A 26,958-nucleotide genomic window follows, 5' to 3' on the forward strand; every position below is an offset into this window, starting at 1 on the left:
AAGACAAATACCCCTCTTCTTAAAAATAATCAATAAGGTAGCAGTGAGTTACGCAAACGATACTATAAAAAGGGATAAAAATAAAAAGCAATTAGTCTAGTATAATAACACTGTCAGATTCCCTGATTGTACATTTAATTATTTTACTGTTTCTTTTATCTTACTAATATTACAAATACAAATGTTTGGATGGATGGATATTTGTATGAAGGTATCTCCGGAACTGCTCAACAGATCTTGATGAAATTTGGCATAGACGTAGAACATAGTCTACAAGAACACATAGGCTACTTATGATGTTTTCTTTTTAAATTCAGCGCGGACTGAGTCGCGGGCGACAGCTAGTATGACATATTTCAATATCTAACTCACATCAGTTGTGTCGGACATTCCCAACAGGTCGGCAGTGACGTTGCCGTTGTTGACGGTCGCGGGAACAGCTTGCTCTATCTCACTCTCTGACTTCAAACTATCTTGCTGTAAAATACAATTACCACTAATAATAATCGATATTACGTTTCGAGAAATAATTATCAGACTTAAAGGTAGTGATGCAACGGAAGTGTCTTACCGGAACCAGAAACGGAAACAGATGTCAAAAATAAATTTTAGCAGAAACGGAAACGGAAACGGATGCGGAAACAGAAGTGTAAATAATAATAAAAAACATATTTACAAAAATATTTTTTTCGGTAAAAACAGTTTGTATTCGTTTTTAATTTATTAAGGCATTGGATATCGATGTCCTTTAGCCTTCAATGTATGTATTTTTACTGCGCTGCTATAAGTTAAAATACGCGTTTTTTTAAAATTTATTTTCAGGAAACAAAATTACACTATTTACAAATTAAAGTTCGCCAAACCACTCGTATTGACAAACGACAAATATATTTCTAACTACGTAATGATGATGATATATTACATGGTTATCACTTATTCAAAAGTACATTTAATAACTCGTACGTATGAAATAGTCACATTTTGCCAGTTGTCAAATTATATATGGACAACAACTAGACAGTTTACTCCAGCAAGAGAAACTGATTGTTTCAAACAGCAGCAGAAAATATTACGCGCTTAAATTCACAAAATAGTACGTAAACAAACAAATGCGACAAGTGCCGAAAGGCCGCGCACGGACTGCGCGTCTCGCGCCGCGCATTTGGATCTCTCAGTCGTCGTAAAGTTCCGTTTTATCTCCGTTATAAAAGTTGCGGAAACAGAAGCAGAAACGGATGTTGAAAAGCACGCGGAACTTCCGCACTTGCGGAAACGGAAACAGACATCCGTTGCATCACTACTTAAAGGACCAGAAATTTACAAGTATTTTTAAAGCTCTTATGTATATAATATTGAGAAAGCTTAGTTGCGACGCTACTCAATTTTAAAATGCAAATCTCAGTTTAGAAACTAATCTAAAATTGCTTTACAGTCTGTCATATATCAACCAGATACTTCAAACTGTAGCAAACATTGGCTGCTGTTACAATCGGTCGGGTAAATAGGACACATAAGATAGGCATGAAGATTTTTTTTGTGACTGATTAGTCACTGTTTGCCTTGATGAGGCATTTACAGTTTCACCGGGCTTGAGGTGGCCGAGCGCAGATAGCGCTTAGCCTAAACCTCTTTTAACCGTGAATAAGTAATTCCGCGAAGAATACTTCCCTACTGAGGGGCTCGGAGTCTACCCCAAGTTAGGGGTGACTAGGACATAGTCAAACACGTTGGTCAAAGTGCGGTTTGACTTCACAAATATCATTGAATTTCTTCTCAGATATGTGCAGCATCATGATGTTTTCCTTCACCGTAGGAACGTCGGATAAATGTACATATGTAAATCGAAAAACTCATTGGTACATGGTGGGATTCGAACCCAGGACCTGCAGATTGCAAGTCATGTGCTTAACCACTGAGCCACCAACACTCGAATGTTTGTATTAAATTATGTCAGCAGTTAACTCCTGTGTGGAACTATACCTGAGTAGAGGCGAGCTGCAGCAGGTCGTGTGTGTACACCCTGTTGCCGTTGTCTGCGGGCACGTGCACAGACACTCCCTGCGCGACGGGCACGTGCTCCTCACTGCTGCGCTGCTCGTGCTGCGGCGGCGGCACGCTGATGTTTACGTGCCCCTGTGTACCACTGCTCACACCTGGTACCAGTTCATAATTCATTTTTAAATTTTATTTATAAATGAAAAATATGACAATAAAATAATTATAAAAATCTTGTTTTTTTATTTTATTTATAAATGATAAATATATATATATATACAGTCAAAATCTGTTATAACGACATCGAAGGGACTACTCATATTGAGTCGTAAAAACCGATAGTTGTAACAACCGGTGACAGGTATTAATAGGAAAGATATGTATATAACATTCAGCCAGGACCTTTGATTTTGGTCAATTTAACCGGTATGTTGTTCTAAACGATGTCGCCATAAACGGTTTTGACTGTATATATATATATATATATTTATATATAAGAAAGTAATGTTAGTTACACTATTTATAACTCAAGATCGGTCGAACTGATTTAGCTGAAAATTGATGGGGAGGTAGCTTAGAACTAGGAGACGGACATAGGAACTTTTTTTATCTTGTGTGCATTTTTTTTATTCCGCGCGGACGGAGTCGCGGGTAAAAGCTAGTATAACAATAATAAATATTCTTTGTTTTCATTTTCTTTTATTTATAAATAAAAATATAATTAATAATTTTTTCAGATTTTTTGATTTGAACTTATAAACTATCTTAAAAAAAATAACTTAATTTTGATTTATTTTAATGTAATTTTTCAACAATCATTGCTATGACTAAAATACACAGAATAATTTGTTTATAAAAATGTTTTTTTTTATATCTGTCTTTAGTAAATTTAGTGCTGTCATTTATGTCAGGAAAAAGGACTTTATTCGTTATTGTCAACAATTTAATCTGTACATATTATCTTTATTTGACATTCTTTAGACAATTATAAAATAAAATAATTTAAATACTTACTTTCTTGCATAATTACATCAGGAACTTGTGAGATTTGTTCTGGTTCTACTGTTTTGCTTTCTATGACACTGTTGTCTTGTAAAATTGCACATTGTGTGATATCACTCGACTGTGAGATGACTTCACTGGGTTGTGAGACTTGTTCGGTGACTTGTGTGACTTCGTTAGTCTGGTTGTTTGACTGTTCATTGCTTGCTTGTGTAGGTACTTGTGCTTTGTTCTCTTGTTGTTTCTTTTCTTCTTCTGCTTGCTGTAAGTTATATAGTTTAGGATTCATGAGAAGAAAGTAAAATCTCACAACCGTTACTGTAAGAGTACAATTCAAAATATACGGAGAAAAATGCAATCCAATTCCAACTCTGTCGGTATTGTTTATAAGGGTAGTTATAAATAAAGTAAAAATAAATCAGTATGCATCTGAAGGTCGCAGCTTTATTACGTCTCCCTTGTCGACATGGCGCTGCCGGTAGGATTCGAACCTACGCTCCCAGAGGGAATCTGATTTCAAATCTGTTTTTATATCAGACAATTCTTTTTTTTCATACAAAAATTGAGAACTTATAACAATAAAAACCTAAACAGTGTAAACTTTAGGAACATTGTAATCACAGACTTGTACAACTTGAACTTGCCTATGTCTTCGTACATGAGGAATTAAAAAAATCTAGTAATAAATATAGCTTATAAACCATACATAGTATAGCTTTCCAACACTGAAATAATAGTTCAAATCGTTTCAGTAATTTCGTAGCTAATGCGAACAAATAATCAAATCTTTCCTATTTATAATATTAGAAGATATTTTTTATCTTTATGAATGTTATATGCAATGCAAACAATAAAATTTCCAAAATAAATCCACAGATTTAAAATAACCACAGAAATGTGAAAATACAATTTCTCATACAACATAATCACGCCTATAACACAGAAGAGTAGGCAGAGACCACAAACTTTGTTGCAGTCTTAACTCAGTCTTACTTAATCTTACTAATATTATAAATGCGAAAGTTTAAATGGATGGATGTTGGTCACAAAACACCAAAACTTAAGCTTGATGAAAATTGTCACAGATATAGAACATAGTATGGAAAAATACATAGGCTATTAAGTATTTTAATTCCACACGAACGGAGTCGCGTGTAAAAGTAATATAAATGTCTCATATCCATTGAATTCAAGTATACCTTCCGGAGCCTGGTCCTCGCCATGATGGCCTCAACCCGCTGCTTCCTCGCGAGACGCTCCTTCTCCTCACGTTCAGCTTCCTCACGCCGCAGCCTCTCGGCCTCATTGGCAGCTCGTCGCTTCTCCTCCTCCTCCTTCAGACGAGCAACACGCTCAGCCTCCGCACGAACCTTCTTCTCCGCCTCCTGACGCTCCAACTCCTGTTGCGCCTAAAAACGAAGTAAGGGAAAATAATTAAAAATGTTAATTACTTCATAATAATAAAAAATAAATACACTGTTAGTTCTGACATTCAAGGAAATAAGACCAATCGAGTGACACCTTTTCTTTTTATTTCTTTATTGCATGTTACAGTACTTAATATAATTAATTAATTATATCATAACTTACATGTAACACCCTGTAAGGGCATAGCAATATATATGTAGATACCAGAGTCTTGTACAATAATAATTAAATTCCATTAAACATTTTTCAGTTTACATAATTAGTAATTTCAAAATCTATAGAGAAAGTTAACACGAAGCTAATTATACAATACTTCAACAAAATTTTATTTTTGCTAATATTATATTAAAAATCGAAATTTAACATTCTTTTAAAATATATTCAATCAGTACATCTAAATTTTAATGATTTCCCTACTCTTTTTTTTCTTTTTTTTTTGTATTTTTTTTTATAAATTTTAATTTGACATTTTATCATTAAAGAATTCGTTCAGGCTATAATAACTTTTTTGTATGAGAAATTTTTTGAGTTCTTTTATAAATTTAATAATCTTTTGTATATCTTTTATGTAGTTAGGTAAATTGGTTATAGATTTTAATTAACATTGTATGTGGTGAGGTTGTCACTAGAGTCATTGTTGAAAAAGGAATATTAAGTTTGTTTCTATATCTATTGTTACGTTTAATTGTTTTCATGGGTGAATATAAATAACACCTTAGTTATCAAATTCAGTTCAATAGTTTATTCTACAGAAGGTGACAAAGAAATTTAAAAAAAAAGTTAAAGATTCAATATAAGACTTACTTCGATAGCCTTCCGAAGCTTCTCCTCTTCAACGCGACGCTGTAACGCGGCCAACTCACGCGCCTCCTCCTCTTCCCTCCTCTGTCTCTCTTCTTCTTGTCTCTGCCTTTCTGCTTCTTCTTCTGCCTCACGTTGGAGACTGAAAAAGGAATATATATGGTTTTTAATGTTTTTACTAAATGTTAAAAACTAAACCAAAACCGTGAAATGCGTGAATTAGAAGTAATTCCGTATACAGGCCTAATTTTAATCTACTTCCCATTTGGAAGTAGATATAACTTCCTGTACATCCCTTCCTCCGTGGATTAAAGGTAGGTTCTATAATTGCGGATGTCTATGGGCAGCTTTTCTTTTTGATGTGAAACATCTATAGGATCACTTGTAAACCGAATTGTTGGCGTGGCGACGCTTGCCGTGGCGACGGGTCGCCACGCTATACTAAGGTACACACGCGATGTTTCACATCTGCCAGGTGTCCCATGACGGCTCACATTTTTTTTTTTTTGAAAAGGGTTGCTTTTTGAAAGCACTTGACCACGATCCTACCCGATGAGGTGATGATGATCATTAGTAAAAAAAAGTGGATTTGAATTTATGTTTTGTTTGTATAAAGAAATTGTTTGAGTTTGTTTTTATTTTGTTACTAAATATATGTATACTTGAATAAAAGTGCCACCTTATAATATAAAAATAGCACTATGATGTGGTAACAACACTTGACAACATGTAGTATAGTGTTAAGTTATGGTAGTGTGATGATGATGAAGTGATATAATGTGATAACACCACGTGACAACATCTAGTATAGTGTTAAGATGTGGTAGTGTGATGAAGTTGTCTCACCGCTGCCTCTCCAGCTCGGCCTGTCGCTCCAGCTCCTCTCGTGCTCGTCTCCTGCGCTCCGCGAGCGCCGCCTTCGCCTCCTCCTCCGTGGTGATGCGACGCGCCATCATTGATGCTGAAAACACACAATTCACATCATTCTTATTTCATCTATAAGATAAAAGATAAAATTACTGTAGTATCTTTAAAAAAAAAAACATATTTCTTTTTAATATTTTTGTCTGTTTGTCCTGAAGTCCGGGTTTGTTCCGGATAAAATCCAAAATGGCTGGATAGATTTTCAGGCTTTAGGCTTTTTTTTTAATTCCGCATAGTCAAAGTCGAGGGTGACCTACCTACCTAGCACTAGTCTATCTTGCAATTTTATATTTAGTATTCATTTATTACCTATAAGAGGTTTAAAAAAGTAGAAAATATTATATAATGTATTTGTTTAGTAAAGTAAAACGTATTAAACCTCTTTGGTATTCAAGGAGTTTGAATACTAACAGAGAGTTGGTATTGGCCATTAAAAACATTATTTTAATTAAAAAAAAATAAGTGAAAAAAGAAATGAGAGCTTGGCGAGAAGTTAAATAAAAACAAAAAAATCATTAATTGCTTACCCGTCATTTCATTCTCCTCGGTCTTCTCTTGAGAGGGCTCCTTCTTCTCTTCTCTTCTTTCCTGTGTCGGCTCCTTCTTCTCCTCTCTTCTCTCTTGCGATGTCTCCTTCTCACGTTGTTCTTCCTTTTCGACTTGCTTCTGTACTTCTATCGGTTTATCTTCTTTATTTTCATCTACAATTTGTTCGGGCTTCGGTTCCGGTTTACTTTCTACATGTTCTTTGTTTTCGTTTACCTGAAATAGTAATTAAAATCATTTTTAAGACAAAATTTACGACCTGGCAGTGAAAAGTAAACGATAGAGAGTATCTACGATTTTTTAAAACTTAAGAAAGTTGAAGACAGTATGATTTTATTTAAACCTATGTAAGTTTACGAGAAGCAATTATGATTTTTCTAAACTTAGAAAGTTTACAACAAACTTCAATATAAAATGAAATTATTTTGAAATGAAAAAGTGCACTCTTACTGAGACACCCTATACATTCAATTAGATAAAAGTCACCTTATATTTTTTTTACCATTTATAGTTAACTACTGTGTGTTTGACGAAACATTTGTATATAATATTTCAATGTAAGTTTTTTGACACTAGAATTTCAAAGTTAGAAAGCTGAAATGACCTTATTGTCTAGTACTTGTTGTGTGATGACGTCACCAATCTGCAGGGCTTCCAGCTTCTGTGTCACCTCTATGGCGCTCACCTGACGCTTGTCAGAACTCACGCTCTGAAATACAATATATATATATGTAAAGTCTGATCAGAAATATAATAAACCTCGCCATATACCAAAAAAAACATCGCACTAATTTGAGCATATTATTAATGTAATAAAAAAACTGATAGAAGTGCCACCAGAACAAGATTTTTATATTCTCGGTTAGGCTTTATAATAATAATAAAAAAGTAACATATACACTTTCAGACTATGTTCTACATATGTGCCAAATTTCATCAAATTCCGTTGAGCCGTTACGAAGATACCTTCAAACATACATCCATCCATACATCCAAACATTCGCATGTATAATATTAGTAAGATAAATAACATCATATACCTTATCCATAATGTCAATGTGTCGAGGCGGTGTTGGAGACAGCGCCCGACCTGGAGACTGCGACTTGCCGCGCTACACACAAACAAACAATCACAAAACTTTGACAAAAACATAACAAAATGGACAAACAATTCACGATTAATATTAGACCTTGAAATAGTCTTAAAAGATGGAAAAATATAGGTAAAAAACATGAAAAAAATCACCTTTTCATATTCTTTGGCAGGCTTTGGTTTCCTATGCAGCGGCGGTTTGCCCTCCCCCGGGGTGGTGGGGGGCGCTGTTGACCAAGTACAACTGTAACTTAACTGCACTGAAACTGAACAACACAGCAGTAACTTCCCGCCGACAACTTAATTGTAACTTGCCCAAGCTCGACATGAAGCTATGTTACATATAGGACAAAACGATGGAAGATGCTGCGATGTTCTGACACGATAAAAGAAAACTCTTAAGATTTTGTAATAACTTTTCTGTCATATTGATTTCGAAGACGTCATTTTACAAAATATTTCTCTCATCTCATAATTAACAAATCATTTTGCCAATCTTTTAATGTTTACTGTGATTTTTGAAAGTCTGTATTTTACTGTATGGATAAAGTATGGTATTTTCACATTAAGAAATACGAGCACAATGTATTTTGGCTAGATCAGCCCATCACCAGGCTATGATAACTCATCTCACCAGGTCGGGGCGAGGCGTGTAGTGAGAGTGGGCGTGGCTTGCGCGCAGTGGGCGGTCTCCGCGGCGCGTCTCCGCCCGCTACTGTAGTCGCGTCGCGCGACACTGACGGCGTCGTCGCGATACTGTTCGCACCTGTGTCCCCACCGCCTGAACATATACGCACCAGTGGAGTAAGTAGAGATTATACATTTCCATTTTGGACAAGACATTACTAATATTTATAACGGCGATAACAGCTTCAAATTATAGTAAGTCTTGGATTAAAATCTCTCAACAATTTCAACCTTAATATTATTTCATGTGTACATATTTAAAATTTACTTACACTAATTAAAGTTATATACAAAAAGCAAAGCGCGTACAGCGACAACATTTAAAGCGAATATAAACATGTTCAATGAGTATTCGTAATGTGCACGACCCTTTATGTAAATGTTATAAACAAACATAGGACTATACTATAAATACGAAAAAGTAAGACTTAATTAACGTGAGATCAACAGTGTAAAGTGAGTGTGAGTGCGCGCGTACCTCTGGGCGTGTTGACGCCGGTGCCGGCGATGGAGGCGGGGCGGGGTTTGCGCGGGGCGGAGACGGCGCGCCGCACCACGCCCGCATTGGACAGCGCGCTGCCGGGACGAGAGCCGGGCGTCGTCTCCCCGGACCGCGTCTCTGTGTACAGCCACCCTTGTATCCTACTCTATAGCCTTGTATCCCACTTGTATCCTACTGTATCCCCCTTGTATCCTACTGTATCTCACATGTATCCTACTGTATCTCAATTGTAGCCTACTGTATCTCACTTGTATACTTCTGCATCTCACTTGTATCCTACTGTACCCCGCATGTATTCTACTGTATCAAACTTGTATCCTACTGTATACCACTTGTAGCCTACTGTATCTCACTTGTATACTTCTGCATCTCACTTGTATCCTACAGTATCTCACTTGTATTCTACTGCATCCCACTTGTATCCTACTTTTTCCTAGTTATATATACCAATCTATTGACTTATATCTCAGTATATCTCTTCGTATCCACTTTGTTTATGGTATATTGATTACTTACCTATATACGGTGTTGATGAAATGTAACTTAAATGACATTGGTCTAAGTATTGCTTTTAAATTGTTTTTTTTTCTAAAGTATGTTCTCTATATGAAATATTGAATAAAATGTACTTAAAGTATAGAAAAAAACATAAAACAAGTGAAATAAGGCGAAAAAGCGTAATTGCGTAAGAAATAAATCCATGAAAACCCATATAAAAAAGCAGGTGCGGTTTTTAAAAAGAATATATGAAATTTAAATGACAGTTAAATTGCACGAATGTCTTCTTAAAACTAAAAAAAAAAAAGAGTTATTTATTGATATTAGTATTTCCACTCACCTTTAGACTTGAAAAAGTCAACTGCACAAGCGATGAAAGAAAATTTAAAAAGAAATATACAAAATTATATAGATTCTAGAAAATTAAATAAAAAAACTGGCAATTTGCATATTTCTCTTTAAAATAAAGTAATAAGTAAAAAGTACCCGAAAATACATCCTCGTTGTTCAAGAAAGTTGTCCATAGATTCCTTAGAGTAGAGATGTATTAGAGTTAAGAGAAAAGCCCTCAATCTATTTGTAAAACACGAGTAATAAACCTTTTTATAAAACACACTTAATATATGAGTACATATATAAAAAAAAACACACTGAAAATGCAATAAGCCTATTTCACTCAAAAATCTGTACAAAATTAGCATCCAAATATAGTATTTAATAAATAAGGAATACTTTCTTTTCTCGAATTCAATCAAGAAGGGGGTGAAAATTAAGATGACAGCAGACAGATTGATTCGGAAGACGGAAACCTGGTGCACTCTACGTAAGTGGGACAAGGTTAAGGAAGATAATGATTTTCTTTTCTCTAATTTTGATAAAATGCAGCGTAACTCATTATTTAATTTAGAATAACTGAAGATATATTGGAAAATAAGATCAAAGTTGAGTTCACACATTCTTGAAATTATTAGAAGTGTACATAATTTTTTCATACATTGAATTGTATATTATAAAAAATATCAATTATTTATACATAACTAGTGAAGTCAAAAATTAACTAATCTCAAAACAGGATTAGGTCAGGTAACAAGAAATCAAGACTTAAATCTAAAACTGATTAACAGTATTTGTTAATAAACTTTACCAATTATGGAAGTAAAGGTAAACCAACCAAAAAATTACACTTAAAACGACTATTATTATTAGTATTTATTGAAATTTACATACAACATTTTACATGACATTTAGCATAATTGAACCCGAATGTACATGACAACTGGTATATCCATACTGACATGTTATACATGACACTTGGTATTACCGCACAAGCATGTTAAACATGACAATTGGTAAAACCGTACAAGCATGTTAAACATGACAATTGGTATAACCGTACTGGTATGTTAGACATGACTCTTGGTATAACCGTACTGGTATGTTAAACATGACTCTTGGTATAACCGAACTGGCATGTTATACATGACCATTGGTATAATCGAACGGTCATGATATACATGACACTTGGTATAACCGTACTGGCATGTTATACATGACCATTGGTATAGCCGAACGGGCATGATATACATGATACTGTATAATGGAACTGGAATGTTACACACGTCTTAGCACAATAAAACAAACTCCAATATTATAAAGCGTTACTGAGCACTAACCGACTGCAGAGCCGGAGGTTATTGACCAAGTTATGCGGTAGCTCGACAGCGAACCCAAGCGGCCATAGCGGTACCTGCAAAGTACTCACGGGCGCGGTTGAGGTGGTGCATGGAGGGCGAGGAGGTGGGCGTCAGACGTGGCAGCTTGTCCAGACGCGTCATGGAGTAGGCCCTACCTGGCGCGCGCGGGGCCGGCAGTGTGGGCACAAGGTCGGTGCGCCGCCGGGCCACTGATGACCATACAACTGTCGGCTGGCGGTCGGGTTCGTCTGCGGATACCGGTTGCAATGTGTACTGATCGTTCTTACAACCTTTCAGTCCTTCATTACCGTCGGCTTTCACTACCGCAACACTTATACCAACATATATTGTCACACCCTTAGTTCTCTTTAGAGAAATTATAGATAATAATATTTTTAATACTGGTCCTTTAGCTATGGAAATCAACATTTACATGAGTTAGAATAAAGATTATTTATCTCCCTTCCTTTCCTTACCTATCCTTATCTATATATAGCCGTCAGTATCCGTATTCACACTTGTGGTCAAAGTCTATAGTCAAACAAGGATAAGAACCGGTGAGAGGGGCGCTGCTATCGCGGTTGGTTCTGTCATAATATAAAACCTACTTAGACATAGAAAATTACATAAAAGAAAAAATGACATGACAGCTACAATACAGAGGATTTTGCGCTAGGGAGCTGTCATAACTTATTTTGACTTATGCCCACCGTAGCCTTGTCGATCTATATATATTATTTTTTTTACAATTGTCCAGTAATGTATGCCATCGTTTAAAACAGCTTGTAATCGCAGATGACATTATTGAATCCTTTCAAATTACAAAAACATACAAATACATTACTCTTACTTCTATATTCATAAAGACTATTTTCCTTTGCATTCGAATTTGCACCTTTTACATCGGCTTAGTTTTCTTGACTGCACTTTTACGAATATGAATGTCTTAAGCAGTGGTATTAAGAGTTATATTCGCTTATCAATTGTGTTTTCAAGTAATCCAATGCAAGGCCAGTAGAGATTATGCCCCAAGTGCTAACATTTTCTTTACTCTCAAGATATTAACAGGCATTCGTTGTGTACACTTCATGACGTATAATTTAAACAGATGGTTCTAGACTGGTTTAGTAAATAAAATCATATAATTTGCATACACAAATTTTGTACGTTCACACATAATTAATGAAAAATTTAAATTTCCTTTTATTTATTCCGAGACAAAAATTTTGTTGTAAATCTTTAACTATTATATTTTCTTAATTTCACCAAATGACATATTTGTTGGTATTTATATTAGATTGTACAAAACTTCCATACAAATGCAATATATTATCTTATTTTTTTTTAAAGAGATTGACAGGGATGATATTTTTTGTACGAGTGTTTGTATAGTGAAGCCTACTTAGATAAAAATATTTACTTACAGTAGCTTGTGAACATGAGTCCTTAGCAGCGGGTAACAAATAAAAAAAAGACATTTAAGTCGACTGAATTTTTGCTATCATACATACGTTTTATGAAGATTAGTTTGACAATTTGAATAGAGAGAAATAGAGTATGGGGTTGGATGAAATCAGTTATGAATCTATTCAATTTTCGATTGTTATAAACACAGAATTTCTATTCGATAACTTTTTTAATTTTTATTTTATTCGTAATTTATTTTTCAAAATCAAAGATTAAAAATTTAAGAGTGTTGAGGAACAAAAAAAAAAGGTATTACTTGTGAGATACATAGCCCAAATAATTATAATAGAAAATAAAAAAGTAATAAAGCTACCTATTTTTTTTAAAATTTCATTTATTTAATTATTTTTTCAAGACTAATTTTAGTTGATTTGTAATTCTTCGTTGTGTTCACATGTCAATTAAGTACGATATAACTTCTATACAAAAAAAATTATACTACATAGGCATAAGTTGTCAAACTAATCGTCATAGAACCGACAAACTAAAACCGTATTTCTTAAAATATTTAGATCTATTTTGTTGTAAATTACGAAGAGATTTAACGATATAGGTTTAAGATTATTTGAAGTAATTACTTACATACTAATTATCCGTCTCTATATAGATTCACTTTTACTCCATTAAATTCAAGATATAATCTAATCTTCACAGTATCAAGAAGCGTAAAGCGTAGTATATTTTCAAGTATAATAATACAATAAATGGCAATGAGAAACTACTTAGACTAGAGAAACCAGCTGAATGTATACTGAAACTATAAGAGAAGCTAAAAGTAACCTTATCCCACATCAATAAGATCGAAAATGGCTCAATAGGTGAAAAACAAGCAAAAGTTATATATATAAGACAGTAAAGGCGTAGTCGTTAGCAATGACCTTTCTTACACAAAAGAGAAAATCTTTACCTATTATTTGTTGACAAAAAGTCTGTTGTTGTGTATAGATATCCATAAGTGGGTAGATGAATCAATATGGATTTCTTCCCCATGGATATCTGATATCCATTCAAAGTTAAAGATAGGTTGGTATTAACTCTCTCTTCCCTAGTCATTGGTTAGAGTGTCTTCCCCTACGCATTCCTTGTAAGAATAATCCGTGACCTCACCAATTGGAGGTGAAAAGTGTTTACACCTTTACCTAAAGGTGGACTTTAGTGGGTCAACCTTTAATAAAGTTTCTCAAAGAATATGTATACCTGTATTAGGTTGAAGGTAAAAAACTGCACAGTCAATTTGTCATAGCAACGTACAAACGCTAAATTAAAGTGCATATGTTCAGTTTGCTGATATCTAAAGTGGGAAGCGATTTTAATTATTTAACTGACCTTTATTATCTGTATCTGAGGTATCGAGGTGTAACGCCGACGCTCGTCTCGTGAGCGGCGCAGACGCGAACATCACATTAGTCGTTGATGCCGCCCTGAAACGTCAAGCGATTATATTAATAATTTGTATTGAAAACACAAGTCATAAGGGTTAGTTTTCATTCCCGATCACAAATTCGAAATGCGAGAGTAAAATATAATTAAAAATAGAACAAATTGTATGTGCATATAATACTGGTTGCACACAAATGCAATTGATATCTAAAAAAAAAGAAAAATTAGTTCAGAGATGTCCAAATAATCAGATTTTTGGCATTAAATAGATTATAAGCGTGTAAAAAAGGCAGAAAAAAAAATAGTTTTCAACAAGAATCATGCAAAAATTGTATCGATTCAAACAATAATGCCCAAAAAACCATATACCATTTATTATAAAAAAAAGCGAATTAGATTTCTTTAAGTTCGATTTACGTTGGTTTTCCAAAATCCTTGATTTGTTTTCCAAAATAGTAGTTTAGTATGCAAATGTGACCAAATCGCAAAAATTTACGGCGGCATAACCCCATAACCGGTGATTTGTGGTCATTGTTTCTCGGAGACAATGCTGGCTGGTGTAACATCGGAAGGAAGATTACGTCATCAAGTCTTTAGACCGAACTAGTGAATTAAGCATTACAAAATTTTTAGTCACCATTTTTATTAAAATATAGTTATACTGAACTAGCTATCGCCCGCGACTCCGTCCCTCCGGAATTTAAAAAAAAAACTTAATAAGTATGTGTTCATCCAGATCCGTTGAGCCGTTCTGGAGATATCTACCAACAAACATCCATGCATAAATCTATCGATATGTTTAAAAACACTATCAAACTATCGATACCTATACAGTCCACCACTACATAGTCACAGTGCAGTTAATATAGAATAGGCTTGAGAGCTTAACGGCGACACTGCATTGCGCCACTGGACTATAATTATTCACGCGTGCCAAATTATTTATGCCTATTATCCACTCTGCAGTGGTAGCTAATCTATGTTTTATATTTTTAATTTACTACGGAGAAAAAGCAACGTTTAATTTTTTTAAAGTCATCATTAAAACCAAAATGGTAGACGTGTTGTTAAAAATGATTATCAAAATGTGTCAATTTGTAAATCTTACAATCTGAAGGCGGAAAGATAATATCAGAATTAAATAAATAAGATCCCTTTGTTTAAAAATGGCTTCCGTGCCAAAAAAAATTCCACGTGTTACTATCGATTATTACTTTTATATCTAATCTTAATCCAGAACGTTGTGATAAAAAGTAATATATAACAGATAAGTTTCAAAACAGGTATTATGTTAACGATTGAATAACAAAATTATATTTTTTGCAACACGTATACATTATATGAAGACTATTTGTTGCGTTTGAAGAGTTTTGTTTGCTAAGATATTCAAGATTTGAGTAACAATTAATTACTTATGAGTCTAGATCAATTTATGTTTTGTACAAGTTTGATTTTTAAAAGTAAATATGACATTTAGCAACTTTTTTACTTCTTCAAAGCTGTTTTTTTTAAAAAAAAAAAAAAAAAAACATATCGAAATATTAAACGATTTGTATGTAAATATTAAACCTCTTTCCTTTTTACCTTTGCTATCTCTTTGCGATCTTTAAATAATCAAATCCCTATAACACAAAGCATAATATGTTTATTTACAACCAGGAATGTCTGAAATTTACTAGTTATCTAGATTTATTATCCTATTTATATATAAAAGCAGCTCAGCTTGCATTTCTCGGCTGGAGGAGCTATTTGGGTCGCAGCGATCGCGGCGTAATTGAGTATTCACGGACTATGGTTTGCAATGTCCTGCGAGCCATGGCACAGAGTAGTTATGTTTAGAGGGAACATTTAAACCATTTTAATAATGTAATGTAGTCTTTTATACAAATCGTGTAGCTAACAAGATGTAAATGGTGTTTCAAAAAAGTCGACAATTTTTCTTTAGATATAACAATTGCAGTTATAGCAATTTGAATAAAAAAGGCAAGGTCAATGACGAGCTACGTCTGCTCAATAGTTTTAATGATTAACAGCAAATCAACTGATTTTTATATGAAATCTCTAATGTTTAGTTAGTCTGTGGCCGTGACTAAGACTACAGGTACGGATATTAAACGGTACAAACACTGCAATGGAAACGAACCTTTAAGCCTTGCATTACAATATAGACCGTAATGTTTGTTGATAAAGATTAAATTCCAATAGCAGATCAGTTACATTTTAGGACATGACGTTCAGCGGTATACTAACGTACGTTCGATTTCCGTGTTAGAACACGCGACTAATGTAATAAAAAGTTTACAATCATCCGTCAAATCTATGAAAAGAAAATGGCACATAACGTTAAATCGTTTAATAATAGCTAATCGAGTCTAGTCTGCAATAAAGTTACCCCAAAAGTATTTTAAAGCAGAGGAAAAGGTCTCAAAACGACCACAGAGTAGACATCAAAGTTTAGAGCAAAATATTTTTGTTTAGTAGATAAAACGCAAAAATCTTACTAATCTATATATATATAAAAGAAAGTCGTGTTAGTTACACTATTTATGCCTCACGATCGATCGAACTGATTTAGCTGAAAATTGATGGGGAGGTAGCTTAGAACTAGGCGACGGGCATAGGAACTTTTTTTTTAATCTTGTGTGCATTTTTTTTATTCCGCGCGGACGAAGTCGCGGGTAAAAGCTAGTACTATATAAATATAAATGAGAATGTTTGGATCGACAGATGGATGACTATTAGAAGGTATCTCCAGAACAGATGAACGAATCCGATGAAATTTGGCACAGATATAGAAAATAATCTGGAATAATACATAGGCTACCTAACAAGTTTTATTTAAATTGCTCGGACGCAGTCGCGGGAAAAAAGCTAGTATGTTTTACTTATTTATTTAGTTTTATGAGAAAATATACAACATAGTACAAAACATAGAACATACACAAAAAAAAAATTAAATAAAAGTACAAAATATTTAAGACTAGTTGCATGCATTACCTACTCTATGTAGCTACTAATTACTTACGTCATTCAAACTCATGCGCATCCTTCAAAACACAAAGCAAAACTAATCAACTGTATTCTACAAAATTACTGGTGTTCAACATAAAGTTGCATAAACACTAGAGCGGTTCATTTAAATAGAGTTTAGCTGATTTTTAATTCAAACTGTCTTTTTCAAAACATTATAAACATAAACAAGAAAACATAAAGGAGGAGAGAAACGATTAAAAACAAAAAAAAAAAATGATGCAGAACAAACGCTCTAGTGAATACACACCTCTAAAACTTTGATTATTAAAAAAAAGTATAATTTTTAATGTTAATACGACAAACTAAACAAAAAAAATAAAAAAAAACAATACATAAAAAAAAACTTTAAATTGCTTACAGCGACTCAAAAAAGCTCATCTGATCGAGTGGGTTGGTACTGGTGGTTGGAGAAATAAAAAAAAAACAAAATTAGTGCTGCTCAGTAAAAATGTGCCAAAATATATGGGGGGTGACAATATTCTTCGTAGTCGAATGGCTTGAAGAATGAACCCCCACCTTTTACGAGCATATCGCTTCTAATCACATAAAAAACAAAAAAAAAAGATTTCCATACGCCAAGCACTAAAACACTTTTTTAAATACTTTTTATTAAATTTTTCAAGTGTCCTAATTTTCTGAGAATTTAAATATGTTGTATTTTCCATAAAATATTTAATAAAACTATTCGCGTGGCTTATGAAAATCCTTTAGAAAAAAAAAATGAAGGACCAACACCTATAATTTATATAAAAACAAGCGAAGCTAATTTAAGAAAATAAAAGTATTTTCTCTCATTACGTCTGTTGTACACAGTTATTAAAAACATATGAAAATTCACATTTTACACAAAATTAACAACAGTATGATAAAAATAAAAAATAATTATCTACAGAACTTAAGCTTCTCAAATACAAAATGTGCTCCAAAAACATTATTCTATCGTGAAAAAGCTTCCTAGTTGATACTTAAATATTAATAACAAGTTTTATTAGCGTTAAGATTAGTAAATCTTCAAAAACAATAAAAAATGGGTCACTATAACCCAAGACATATCTCGACATTCGTCTAGGGGGGCTGGAATCTGACCAGGTAAATATCCTTGAGTCTCACAAAGACCAGGTCGAAACGACCTGGTAGGACATTAAGTGTATCTCACCTGCGCGCGGCCCAGAAGAATCCAGCTGAATCAACCGGCTCCAGAAGTCGTGGTGTCGAGGAACCGAAGGCGAATGCAGGTCTGGGAGTTGACCTCGCCGCTCTGGCTCGTTCCAGGCGTTCCGTGCGTTCCTTCTCTCTTTGGAGAAGTGCCTCCCGTCGGGACACTGACGCCTCCCATATCGCACGTTTGCGTTCTTCCACCTGCATACAAAGGTTATCATTATTTTCAAAGAGACTTTGTAACTTGGACTATGTTTTCTAAGGAATTCAATTGGTAATCGTAGATTTTCAATTAAATTCTTCCTCAGATACCTAGCATTACGAAGAATTGTCATTTTTTCAAGAAATGGAGAGTTATGAGTTTAGTTTTCAATTTAACATACTTAAAAATAGCATCATATTTCTATATTCCGTCACTCAATGAACCCACTACCTCAATCTTTACCAAATTCTTCACTCGACCATCTTCGTTTCTTAATACAATATGACAACGAGAGATCTAAACTGATGATTATAAAGGACAGGGTAATACCGTCTTGCTAGCTTTTCTAATCAATAATACTTCTTGTATAGATTGCATTATTCTAAAAGATAATATTTCTATAACTATTCGGTGTTGGGCGAGTGCATCGGAATGCAGCCGGTCCTAAAGGAAGGTCTATATCCGTCCACTCCTTGCTTTTAAAAATATTCCTAAAGCCATCGCCACCGCTGAGGTATTTCCGTACGCCGTATTGTCGACTTGTTTCCGTGTGCTGAGGACTATAATATTAACGGGAAAATATACAAGAAGGATTGAATTAGGTCCGATATCAGCCAGATCTATTTCAAAGTTTAGCTTCAAATTTTTTAATAACAATCGAAGAACCATATCTTATATCCTCTTATACTACACGGACCATAGACAAGTTCCATTGATATAGTACAAGTGAATTAATGGCCGCGTGTTGCAGATAATAGGGTCAGGTCCGAGACTAGTACGGAGTGACCCAGCTTACATAACTATGTCACTTTCAATTATCATCTAATGTACATCTAGTGTTCACATAGGACGATTGCAGATGACTTGGATATCTATTGAATACAAGAATGACACACGGACATCTTGGAGACATTTCAAAGCGCGTGTTACCCTCTTTCTTTTCTTCGTCTACTAAGAGAGAGTCGTAATTATTTTTCCAGCCTAATTGCTATAACTACCTCTACGGTGGAAAAAAGAGGAAGGGACAAAGGATGATTTATGAGATTATACTTCACCCATCAGACAAAACCTAAATTTCTGTTATACTCCTGTCTTCTGTTAAGTCACGGTACTTTCGCCATTATTACATTTTGATTGCCCATTATCAGAGTATAGACTATCCACGCGGCATAAAAAATCTTAATTGATTTAAATGTAACCTATGTGTTCTTCCAGGCTATACACCTATGCTAAATTACAGCGAGATCCGTTTAGCCGATGCAGAGACCTTCTAACAAACATCCATCCATCCAACTAAACTTTCACATTTATAATTTACTTAAAGTAAGATTAGTAAGATTTAAGGCGCGATCTCAACCTTATAAAATTCGTCGCAATTCAGCATAAGTAATGCACAAGACTTCGCATTACGTCAATGTTTATGCAAGCTTTGTCAACGGCATCTCAAATATGCGATATTTGAGATTGTGAGAGAATGTTGTACAAGATTAAGGTGCGGTTACACTTATAACGGATAATCTAAAAGATTTGCCTGGTGGTTACGGTGAAAGTGACTGCTCTAAGTTGATTACCATCTGTGACTTTACTTACCATTATAAATTTTGGTGAAAAGTCATCAACATAAATACGTTTGCATTCTTATTATTTTCAATCTAAAAAAATAAACCTTTTTACTCTGTCATACAGATTACAAGTGGATTATCTCATTGATATTTGCTTGAACCGTGTCCATATATTGGACACTACTTCCTTTAGCAAGTATTTTAAAAATTTCATCAAAAAATGTCAATAAAATCGTGCTCTTTATACGCGGAACATATTGGCAGCGAGCCAGCCCTGTTAGACATGAAAGCAGGCGAAAAATCCGAGCTAGACTTTTAGGTCAGTCTCTGCATTTAATAGTATTGAATCTCGACTAGAAAGATTATTGGTTTTACATAGAAATTTATGTTTTTTTTTATATTATATTGAAAAAGCTAGCGCTTGAGCACGATCCCATCCGATGAGGTGATGATGTGGTCTAAAGATGGTACGCGCTAGCTTTGTAAATGCCTATTCACTCTACTCTTGAAGGCCCCCAAGTCGTTATGTACAGGTCTGAAAATAATTTTAGTCCAACAGACCTAATTTGCCTTCCAAAGGTACGTAGACTAAAATTTCTTAAAAGAAATGATGGGTAGGTATGGATTTGGCGGAGGAGGGGTCGCATAGGAAAGGAATATATTTTCCTTCTGTGCGGCCTCCTTCTCCGTTGATTAAAGGTAGATAATGAATCTAAAAAAGCAAATGTTCATGGTTAGCGGTCGCTTCGCTTTTGACAAATTGAGGTGGCCGCTTGCCCGTTTGCCACTTCATAATATACAAAAAGATATCTTAAAAATATTTTCATATTATAAATGATTAGACTTTTAGTTTAGAAATTCAGCCGTGATACTGAAGATATCTCTGGCCTTTGTAACAACACTTTAGCAGCAAAAACCCACCATTATTTCACGTTTCAGAGATCATACGCTAAATATTCATACTTTGGATCCTAGATATCGTAAAACTCAAAATAAAATACCTACATAAATATTCCAGGATTGTTACGACCGTAAACTTTGCCTACGTTCCCGATTCCCGGGCGCGCTTCGAAGCGGGAATATACCCAACCTCTCCGCATTGCGTCATTTGGTATTTACTAGGAAATGCAGTATTCATACTTATATTAGGCAAGTAGATTTTCCACTATCTAGGGTAAGTAGAAATCAGACTTGATTAAACTTAGGATTATATACGTAACTCCATTCAAGAATAGATAATAAGACTATAGATAGATTGTATCAATCAATACATAGTATAAAACAAAGTCGCTTTCGCTGTATGTCCGTATGTATGCTTAGATCTTTAAAACTACGCAACGGATTTTGACGCGGTTTTTTTTAATAGATAGAGTGATTCTTAAGGAAGGTTTGTATGTATAATAAATGCATAATATAGTAGAGAAACACTGATAAATTTAAAGTTTTCTAATGTGATGTCGTAAATAAGCACGTTTTTTTGCGCTTATATTGCAAACGCTGGCTGAACCCTACGAGATAGACCAAAATAATGTACTACAGTATTGTTCACCTTAAAAAGTTCAACAAAAAAGTCCGCGATGGTATATGTCTATCTCTTAGGGATAACCCAGCATAACCATTTTTATTCTTTTACGAAGTGATTTTAAACAATACAGCATTAATCCTTATCCATTTAAGTACCTTAAATAAATTGTGCATTTATTCTGTAGTAGGTATATTTTGCATTGCACCCGTGCGAAGCCGGGGCGGGTCGCTAGTTGAAAATAAAAATAAAAGGTCATATAATTTCAAAGTTTTTATATTTGAATTGTATAGCGATATGCATGAGTACATATCGCTATACACGCTTTTACGTACTGAGGTACGTACGTAAAAGGTTTAGTCGAAAAACCGCACTCAAAGTCGCCCGCGCTAATTCTACTCTAAGGGATCTCTAACGACCCATTGACTCTAATTTCAGTTAAACTATATACGAGCCATCAACAATAGACTTACTAATTGTAAATTGGCGGTGAGTGTACCAGTACAATGCGAAAAGGCGGTGGAATTCGCCGCATTGTAATGCAAATGTCTGCCGAGCTGACGACTGACGAGAGTGTCAACAGTGACATCAGCGCGCAAGGACGTCAGTTACGTAACTGCGCGTGCGCAGGCTCACGGCGCGACTATCCTGCGTAATGCAAACCAGAAGAATTTTTGCCATAGACAGCATTTTTTGCTAAAACTCGTAAATTCCAAAATATTTTAAATAACGGCTAAAGGAAAACGAGCAAGAGGTTCATCTCATCTCTTTCTCTCTGAAGTCTGCATCTTTCTGCATAAGTTATCTTAGTTATCTTTTAAAATCTTTTCCCTTCCTTTTTTTATATAAATCGCATATAAACATAGCGTAAGTTATGTACAAATTCGACTGTTTAAATCAAAGACCTGAATCTGGTTAGTGCAAACATATGTATACGTAAAATATGCTGATTGCAAGGATTGATAGGATCTAATTAGATACATAGAATACTTTATATAAATCAGGTAAAAGATTTATTCTCTCCAGGTAAGATATAAACAAAAAAATGTTCAGACACCAACTATTGAAACAAAATTATGTAACTTCATCATCAGCTCACTGTACGTCCACCACGCTGGGCAAGGGCGGGTTGGTTGACTTCACACATATCATTGAATTTCTTCTCAGATATGTGCAGATTGTATCACGATGTTTTCCTTCACCGTAAGAACGTCGGATAAATGTACATACGAGTATGTAAATCGAAAATCGAAAAACACATTGGTACATGGTGGGATTCGAACCCAGGACCTGCAGATTGCAGGTCAAGTGCTTAACCCCTGAGCCACCGAGGCTCTTATTATATATTGTGTAATCATTATATTATATATTATGTAACTTGCAATGCATTATTAACCTTTTCTGATAAGGATGCGAAAAGTGGATAAGAGATGAAACAGTTATGGAACAGATGTAACCCTTGTGTTACTAATATTATAAATGCGAAAGTTTAGATGGATGGATGGATGTTTGTTAGAAGGTATTTCGCTGAAATTTGGCATAGATGTAGAACATAGTCTTGGAAGAACACATAGGCCATTAAGATTTTTTTTATTCCGCGTATAGTGTCATGGTCTAATCGTACCTTTAGAACAGTTGTTCCAACATTAATAACACTTTACATGCTATCAACTCGCCCTCGCATTCAACAATCCGTAAAAACCGTAGTGACATTGAAAGTGTTAAACGCCACAACAATGTTCTATTGTACATTTAATACTATGGCAACAACGTTTACTCTAATCTAACTGTGCATTGTCACTACATTGTATTGTTGGATTTGTGTTAGTAAATATTAAATCCTAGCTGTCGCCCGCGACTCTGTCCGCATGGAATTATAAAAAAATCTTAATTATTAGCCTATGTGTTCTTTCTACTATATTCTATATCCATGATAAATTTCATCCTGATCCATTGAGCAGTTCTGGAGATAACTAATAAACATCCATCCATCTAAATTTTGGCATCTATATCTATATATATAAAAGAAAGTCGTGTTAGTTACACCATTTATAACTCAAGAACGGCTGAATCGATTTGACTGAAAATTGGTGGGCAGGTAGCTTAGAACCAGGAAAAGGACATAGGATAATTTTTACCCCGTTTTCTATTTTTTTTTATTCAGCGCGGACGGAGTCGCGGGTAAAAGCTAGTTTATAATATTAGTAAGAAGTTAGATATGTCGCACTGTTATAGGCATTTTTTATTGACCATGTATGATTGTAAAACGTCACGTAATTCACTGACCGTTGGTTTCGGAGGTCAAAATCTCTGTATAAAACATATCGTCATCCCTGTCATTATCTTTGACAAAAAAGAGATAACAATAATGTTTTAAATGGAAATGTTGGTCTCAGAAACCCACAATGATAAGTACCAACATATACACTTTTAATATTCCCGTTAACTGTTAAATGAAAAATATATGTTTATATTAGCTTGTGATTATAAGAAAGATACCAGACATCCGAATGAAACTTACAACTACGCTTTGACATACTTGGAATGACAACAAGTTGCAACTTGATGCTCTTAATTGCGTTACACATAGAATTAACAAAACTAGTGACTTTAGTTGTGATATGTGTGGCAAAACTACATACTGCAGTGCCGCCGACACACTGTCTGTGTGGCTTTTAGTACCGCATCTTATTGTTATACAATAAAGCAATCTAGAAGGTGCGGGCGTCGCGGCGCCGACACTTTCACTTCGCCACACCACAGCGGTCAGCAGACGATAGTGAAATTTTTGAAAATGCCCCTCTTAACGTTATATCTACGAATAGCAATAAATTGTACGCCTCTTCGTGATGAAAAAGATAAGATGCATATACTAGGGCTGGTTGAAAAGAATCCGAAACGACAATAAAAAAAAAAGAAATAAAACAAAATTTTACTAGAAACGTAATTTGCAGTCTTTTACGATCTCAATACATGTAATTTTAGGAAATAATAATTATTTGTTTAAAAAATATTCAGCTTTATAGTGAGACAGTTTTCATTTTCATGAAAATGGAGAAAACGGAGGTTCGTGCCGTCATAAAGTTCTATGTTTTAAAAGGGAAATCGGCGACCCAGATTCAAACTAAGTTGAATAGTGTGGTAGGGGGTTCTTCACCTTCATTTAGCACTATCCACTCTTGGGTGGCAGAATTCAAACGAGGACGAACGAGCTGCAATGACGCTCCCCGTAGCGGAAGACCAAATGAGGTAACTACCCCAGAAATGGTCAGTAAAATAAAAAATATTGTATTAGAAGACCGTCGATTAAAACTCAGGGAGATAGCCCAAATTGTGAACATCTCATCTGAACGCGTTTTGAACATATTACATGAGCATTTATCTATGAAAAAGGTTTGTGCCAGATGTGTGCCGCGGCTTTTGAACGACGAGCAAAAGAAACAAAGAGTGAATGTTTCAAAGGAGTGTTTGGAACTTTTTAGACGGAATCCCAATGAATTTCTTCGTCGATTTATAACAGTTGATGAGACCTGGATCCACCACTACACGCCGGAGACCAAAGAGCAGTCTAAACAGTGGACTAAAAGCGGCGAACCCGCACCAAAGAAGGCGAAGACGACATTATCGGCAGGCAAGGTTATGGCAACCGTATTTTGGGATGCTAGAGGTGTCATCTATGTGGATTACCTTGAAAAGGGGAAAACAATAAATGGCCCATACTATGCAAACTTGTTGCAAAAGTTGAGTGACGCAGTGAAACAAGAAAGACCCCACTTGAATAGGAAAAAAATATTGTTCCACCACGATAATGCACCGGTCCACACTGCAAAAGTTGCGATAGCAAAAATTAAAGAGTTACGCCTCGAATTACTGCCCCTCCCGCCATATTCGCAAGATTTGGCCCCCTTCGACTTCCATCTGTTCCCAAATTTGAAAAAATGGCTCGGAGGGCAGAAATTTTCGTCCAACACTGCAGTGATTGACGCCGTTAATGGCTATTTTGAAGGACTTGACAGTTTTTTTTATAAAAATGGAATAATGGCCCTGGAGAAGCGTTGGTCTAAGTGTATTGAGCTAGGAGGAACATATGTAGAAAAATAAATTAAATTTATTCAAATATCTCTTTTTTCTCTTCTTCATTCCGGATACTTATCAATCAGCCCTCGTACGTTATGTGAACCAACAATCAAGGTCTCAATTTACTTATATTATTAAACAGCATTGTTTGTTACGAAAAAAAATATAACAAAAAAACACATTAAACTGGCAATGAAATCTTGGTCGTGCCTTTTAGAGGCAAAATAAAATAAATAATTTAACTATAAACTTCCAAAATAAAGCGCTTGTAGGACAAAATAGTCTAGATGTTACCGAAAAAACACAACATTATCTTTGATTATTTTAAAGATAACGCCAGATGACATATTTTTATACATGTTTCCGCAGCATATTAACAGTATTTACTATTCCTTTCATAGCCGTATACACGGGAGTAAGTGGGATGTGACGTCACTGCGGTTAATTGGCTCCCAACGCAAGATAACCGCAGATACAAACGACTTAAGACGAATCTATAGATGAACGTTTATAAACGTACAGATAGGATTCAGACCCACGTAACGTGTAAGAATCTCGAAGGAAAGGTATATTCTTGTACAAAATCCCAAAAATTATTGAATATAATTCAAAGTCGTGAGATTGTCTTTTTTTAGTACAGTTGCAAAAAACAAGCGTAATTACAAAATCCATGTTTTGTATTAATTTGTTAGTAAGACAATGTCCACATTTATATCTTAGTTATTTTAGTTCATGCTATTAAACACGATTGTACTGAAAGCCTATAAACCAACGGCAATTTATTGCAACGTGCAGTTTAGGCGCGCCAGGAATTCCAAAAGCAAGGTCTTTGACTATTGCGGATCTTTGTCGTTATTTCACAGAAATAATTTTGCTAGCTCCTAGACTATAGCATATTAAAATAGCACCTAGATAGTGGGAGCGTACGGCTCTAGCTAGACTTGATAATGCCTGAGTGCTTAGAAGTTTACAACAGAACGATAACTTTTTAAATATTTTTGAACTTCATGCATTATACGATAGCTGTAACAGATGTTATTTTTTTATTTACGGTGACATATACACGCACATTGCCTAGCTCAAACCAAAACAATATTTCACTCACCAACATAGAAGTGACAAGTTGATAGAACGGCTAGTCCATTGAAAGTTATTTTAAGTTTTGGGGACAGTTCAAAATATACGAGTCGAATATTATGTTCTGTTCTTGGTTTTTGTAGTGGGGATGGTGAGGGCTGAGGGGTACGAACCTGGAGCCTTCTGTCGCTGTCCCTCGCTCGCTGCTCGGCCTGTCGGAGTAAAGTCATACTTGAGAGTCATCTGCCTCGAAACACGGGACTGTATATGTGCTTCTTGCAGGCGACAGGAGTTTGTTAAAGATTCCCAT

The 26,958-nt window shown here is 34.9% G+C and overlaps 1 protein-coding gene across 5 annotated transcripts in view; it reads right to left on the bottom strand.

Moving 5' to 3' along the window:
* LOC106707921 (MAP7 domain-containing protein 2) overlaps positions 1 to 26,958 on the bottom strand; it is a 41,199-nt gene that overhangs the window by 701 nt on the left and 13,540 nt on the right. Inside the window, exons 3-19 of one of the 5 annotated variants that reach the window (XM_045682125.1) lie at positions 26,822 to 26,860; positions 18,207 to 18,409; positions 17,409 to 17,447; positions 13,964 to 14,058; positions 11,239 to 11,418; positions 8,955 to 9,095; positions 8,424 to 8,570; positions 7,943 to 8,055; positions 7,737 to 7,808; positions 7,301 to 7,405; positions 6,678 to 6,912; positions 6,073 to 6,187; positions 5,230 to 5,368; positions 4,197 to 4,406; positions 3,010 to 3,259; positions 1,981 to 2,153; positions 373 to 477 (exon numbers count right to left, since the gene is read on the bottom strand). In XM_045682125.1, the coding sequence (XP_045538081.1) occupies positions 373 to 477; positions 1,981 to 2,153; positions 3,010 to 3,259; positions 4,197 to 4,406; positions 5,230 to 5,368; positions 6,073 to 6,187; positions 6,678 to 6,912; positions 7,301 to 7,405; positions 7,737 to 7,808; positions 7,943 to 8,055; positions 8,424 to 8,570; positions 8,955 to 9,095; positions 11,239 to 11,418; positions 13,964 to 14,058; positions 17,409 to 17,447; positions 18,207 to 18,409; positions 26,822 to 26,860 (2,361 nt within the window). The remainder of the gene's footprint in view (positions 1 to 372; positions 478 to 1,980; positions 2,154 to 3,009; positions 3,260 to 4,196; positions 4,407 to 5,229; positions 5,369 to 6,072; positions 6,188 to 6,677; positions 6,913 to 7,300; positions 7,406 to 7,736; positions 7,809 to 7,942; positions 8,056 to 8,423; positions 8,571 to 8,954; positions 9,096 to 11,238; positions 11,419 to 13,963; positions 14,059 to 17,408; positions 17,448 to 18,206; positions 18,410 to 26,821; positions 26,861 to 26,958) is intronic. The other 4 variants (XM_045682128.1, XM_045682130.1, XM_045682129.1 and 1 more) reach the window with 4 other exon arrangements.

This window comes from Papilio machaon, chromosome 18 (assembly GCF_912999745.1).
Source record: "Papilio machaon chromosome 18, ilPapMach1.1, whole genome shotgun sequence".
NCBI classification, from domain to species: domain Eukaryota; kingdom Metazoa; phylum Arthropoda; class Insecta; order Lepidoptera; family Papilionidae; genus Papilio; species Papilio machaon.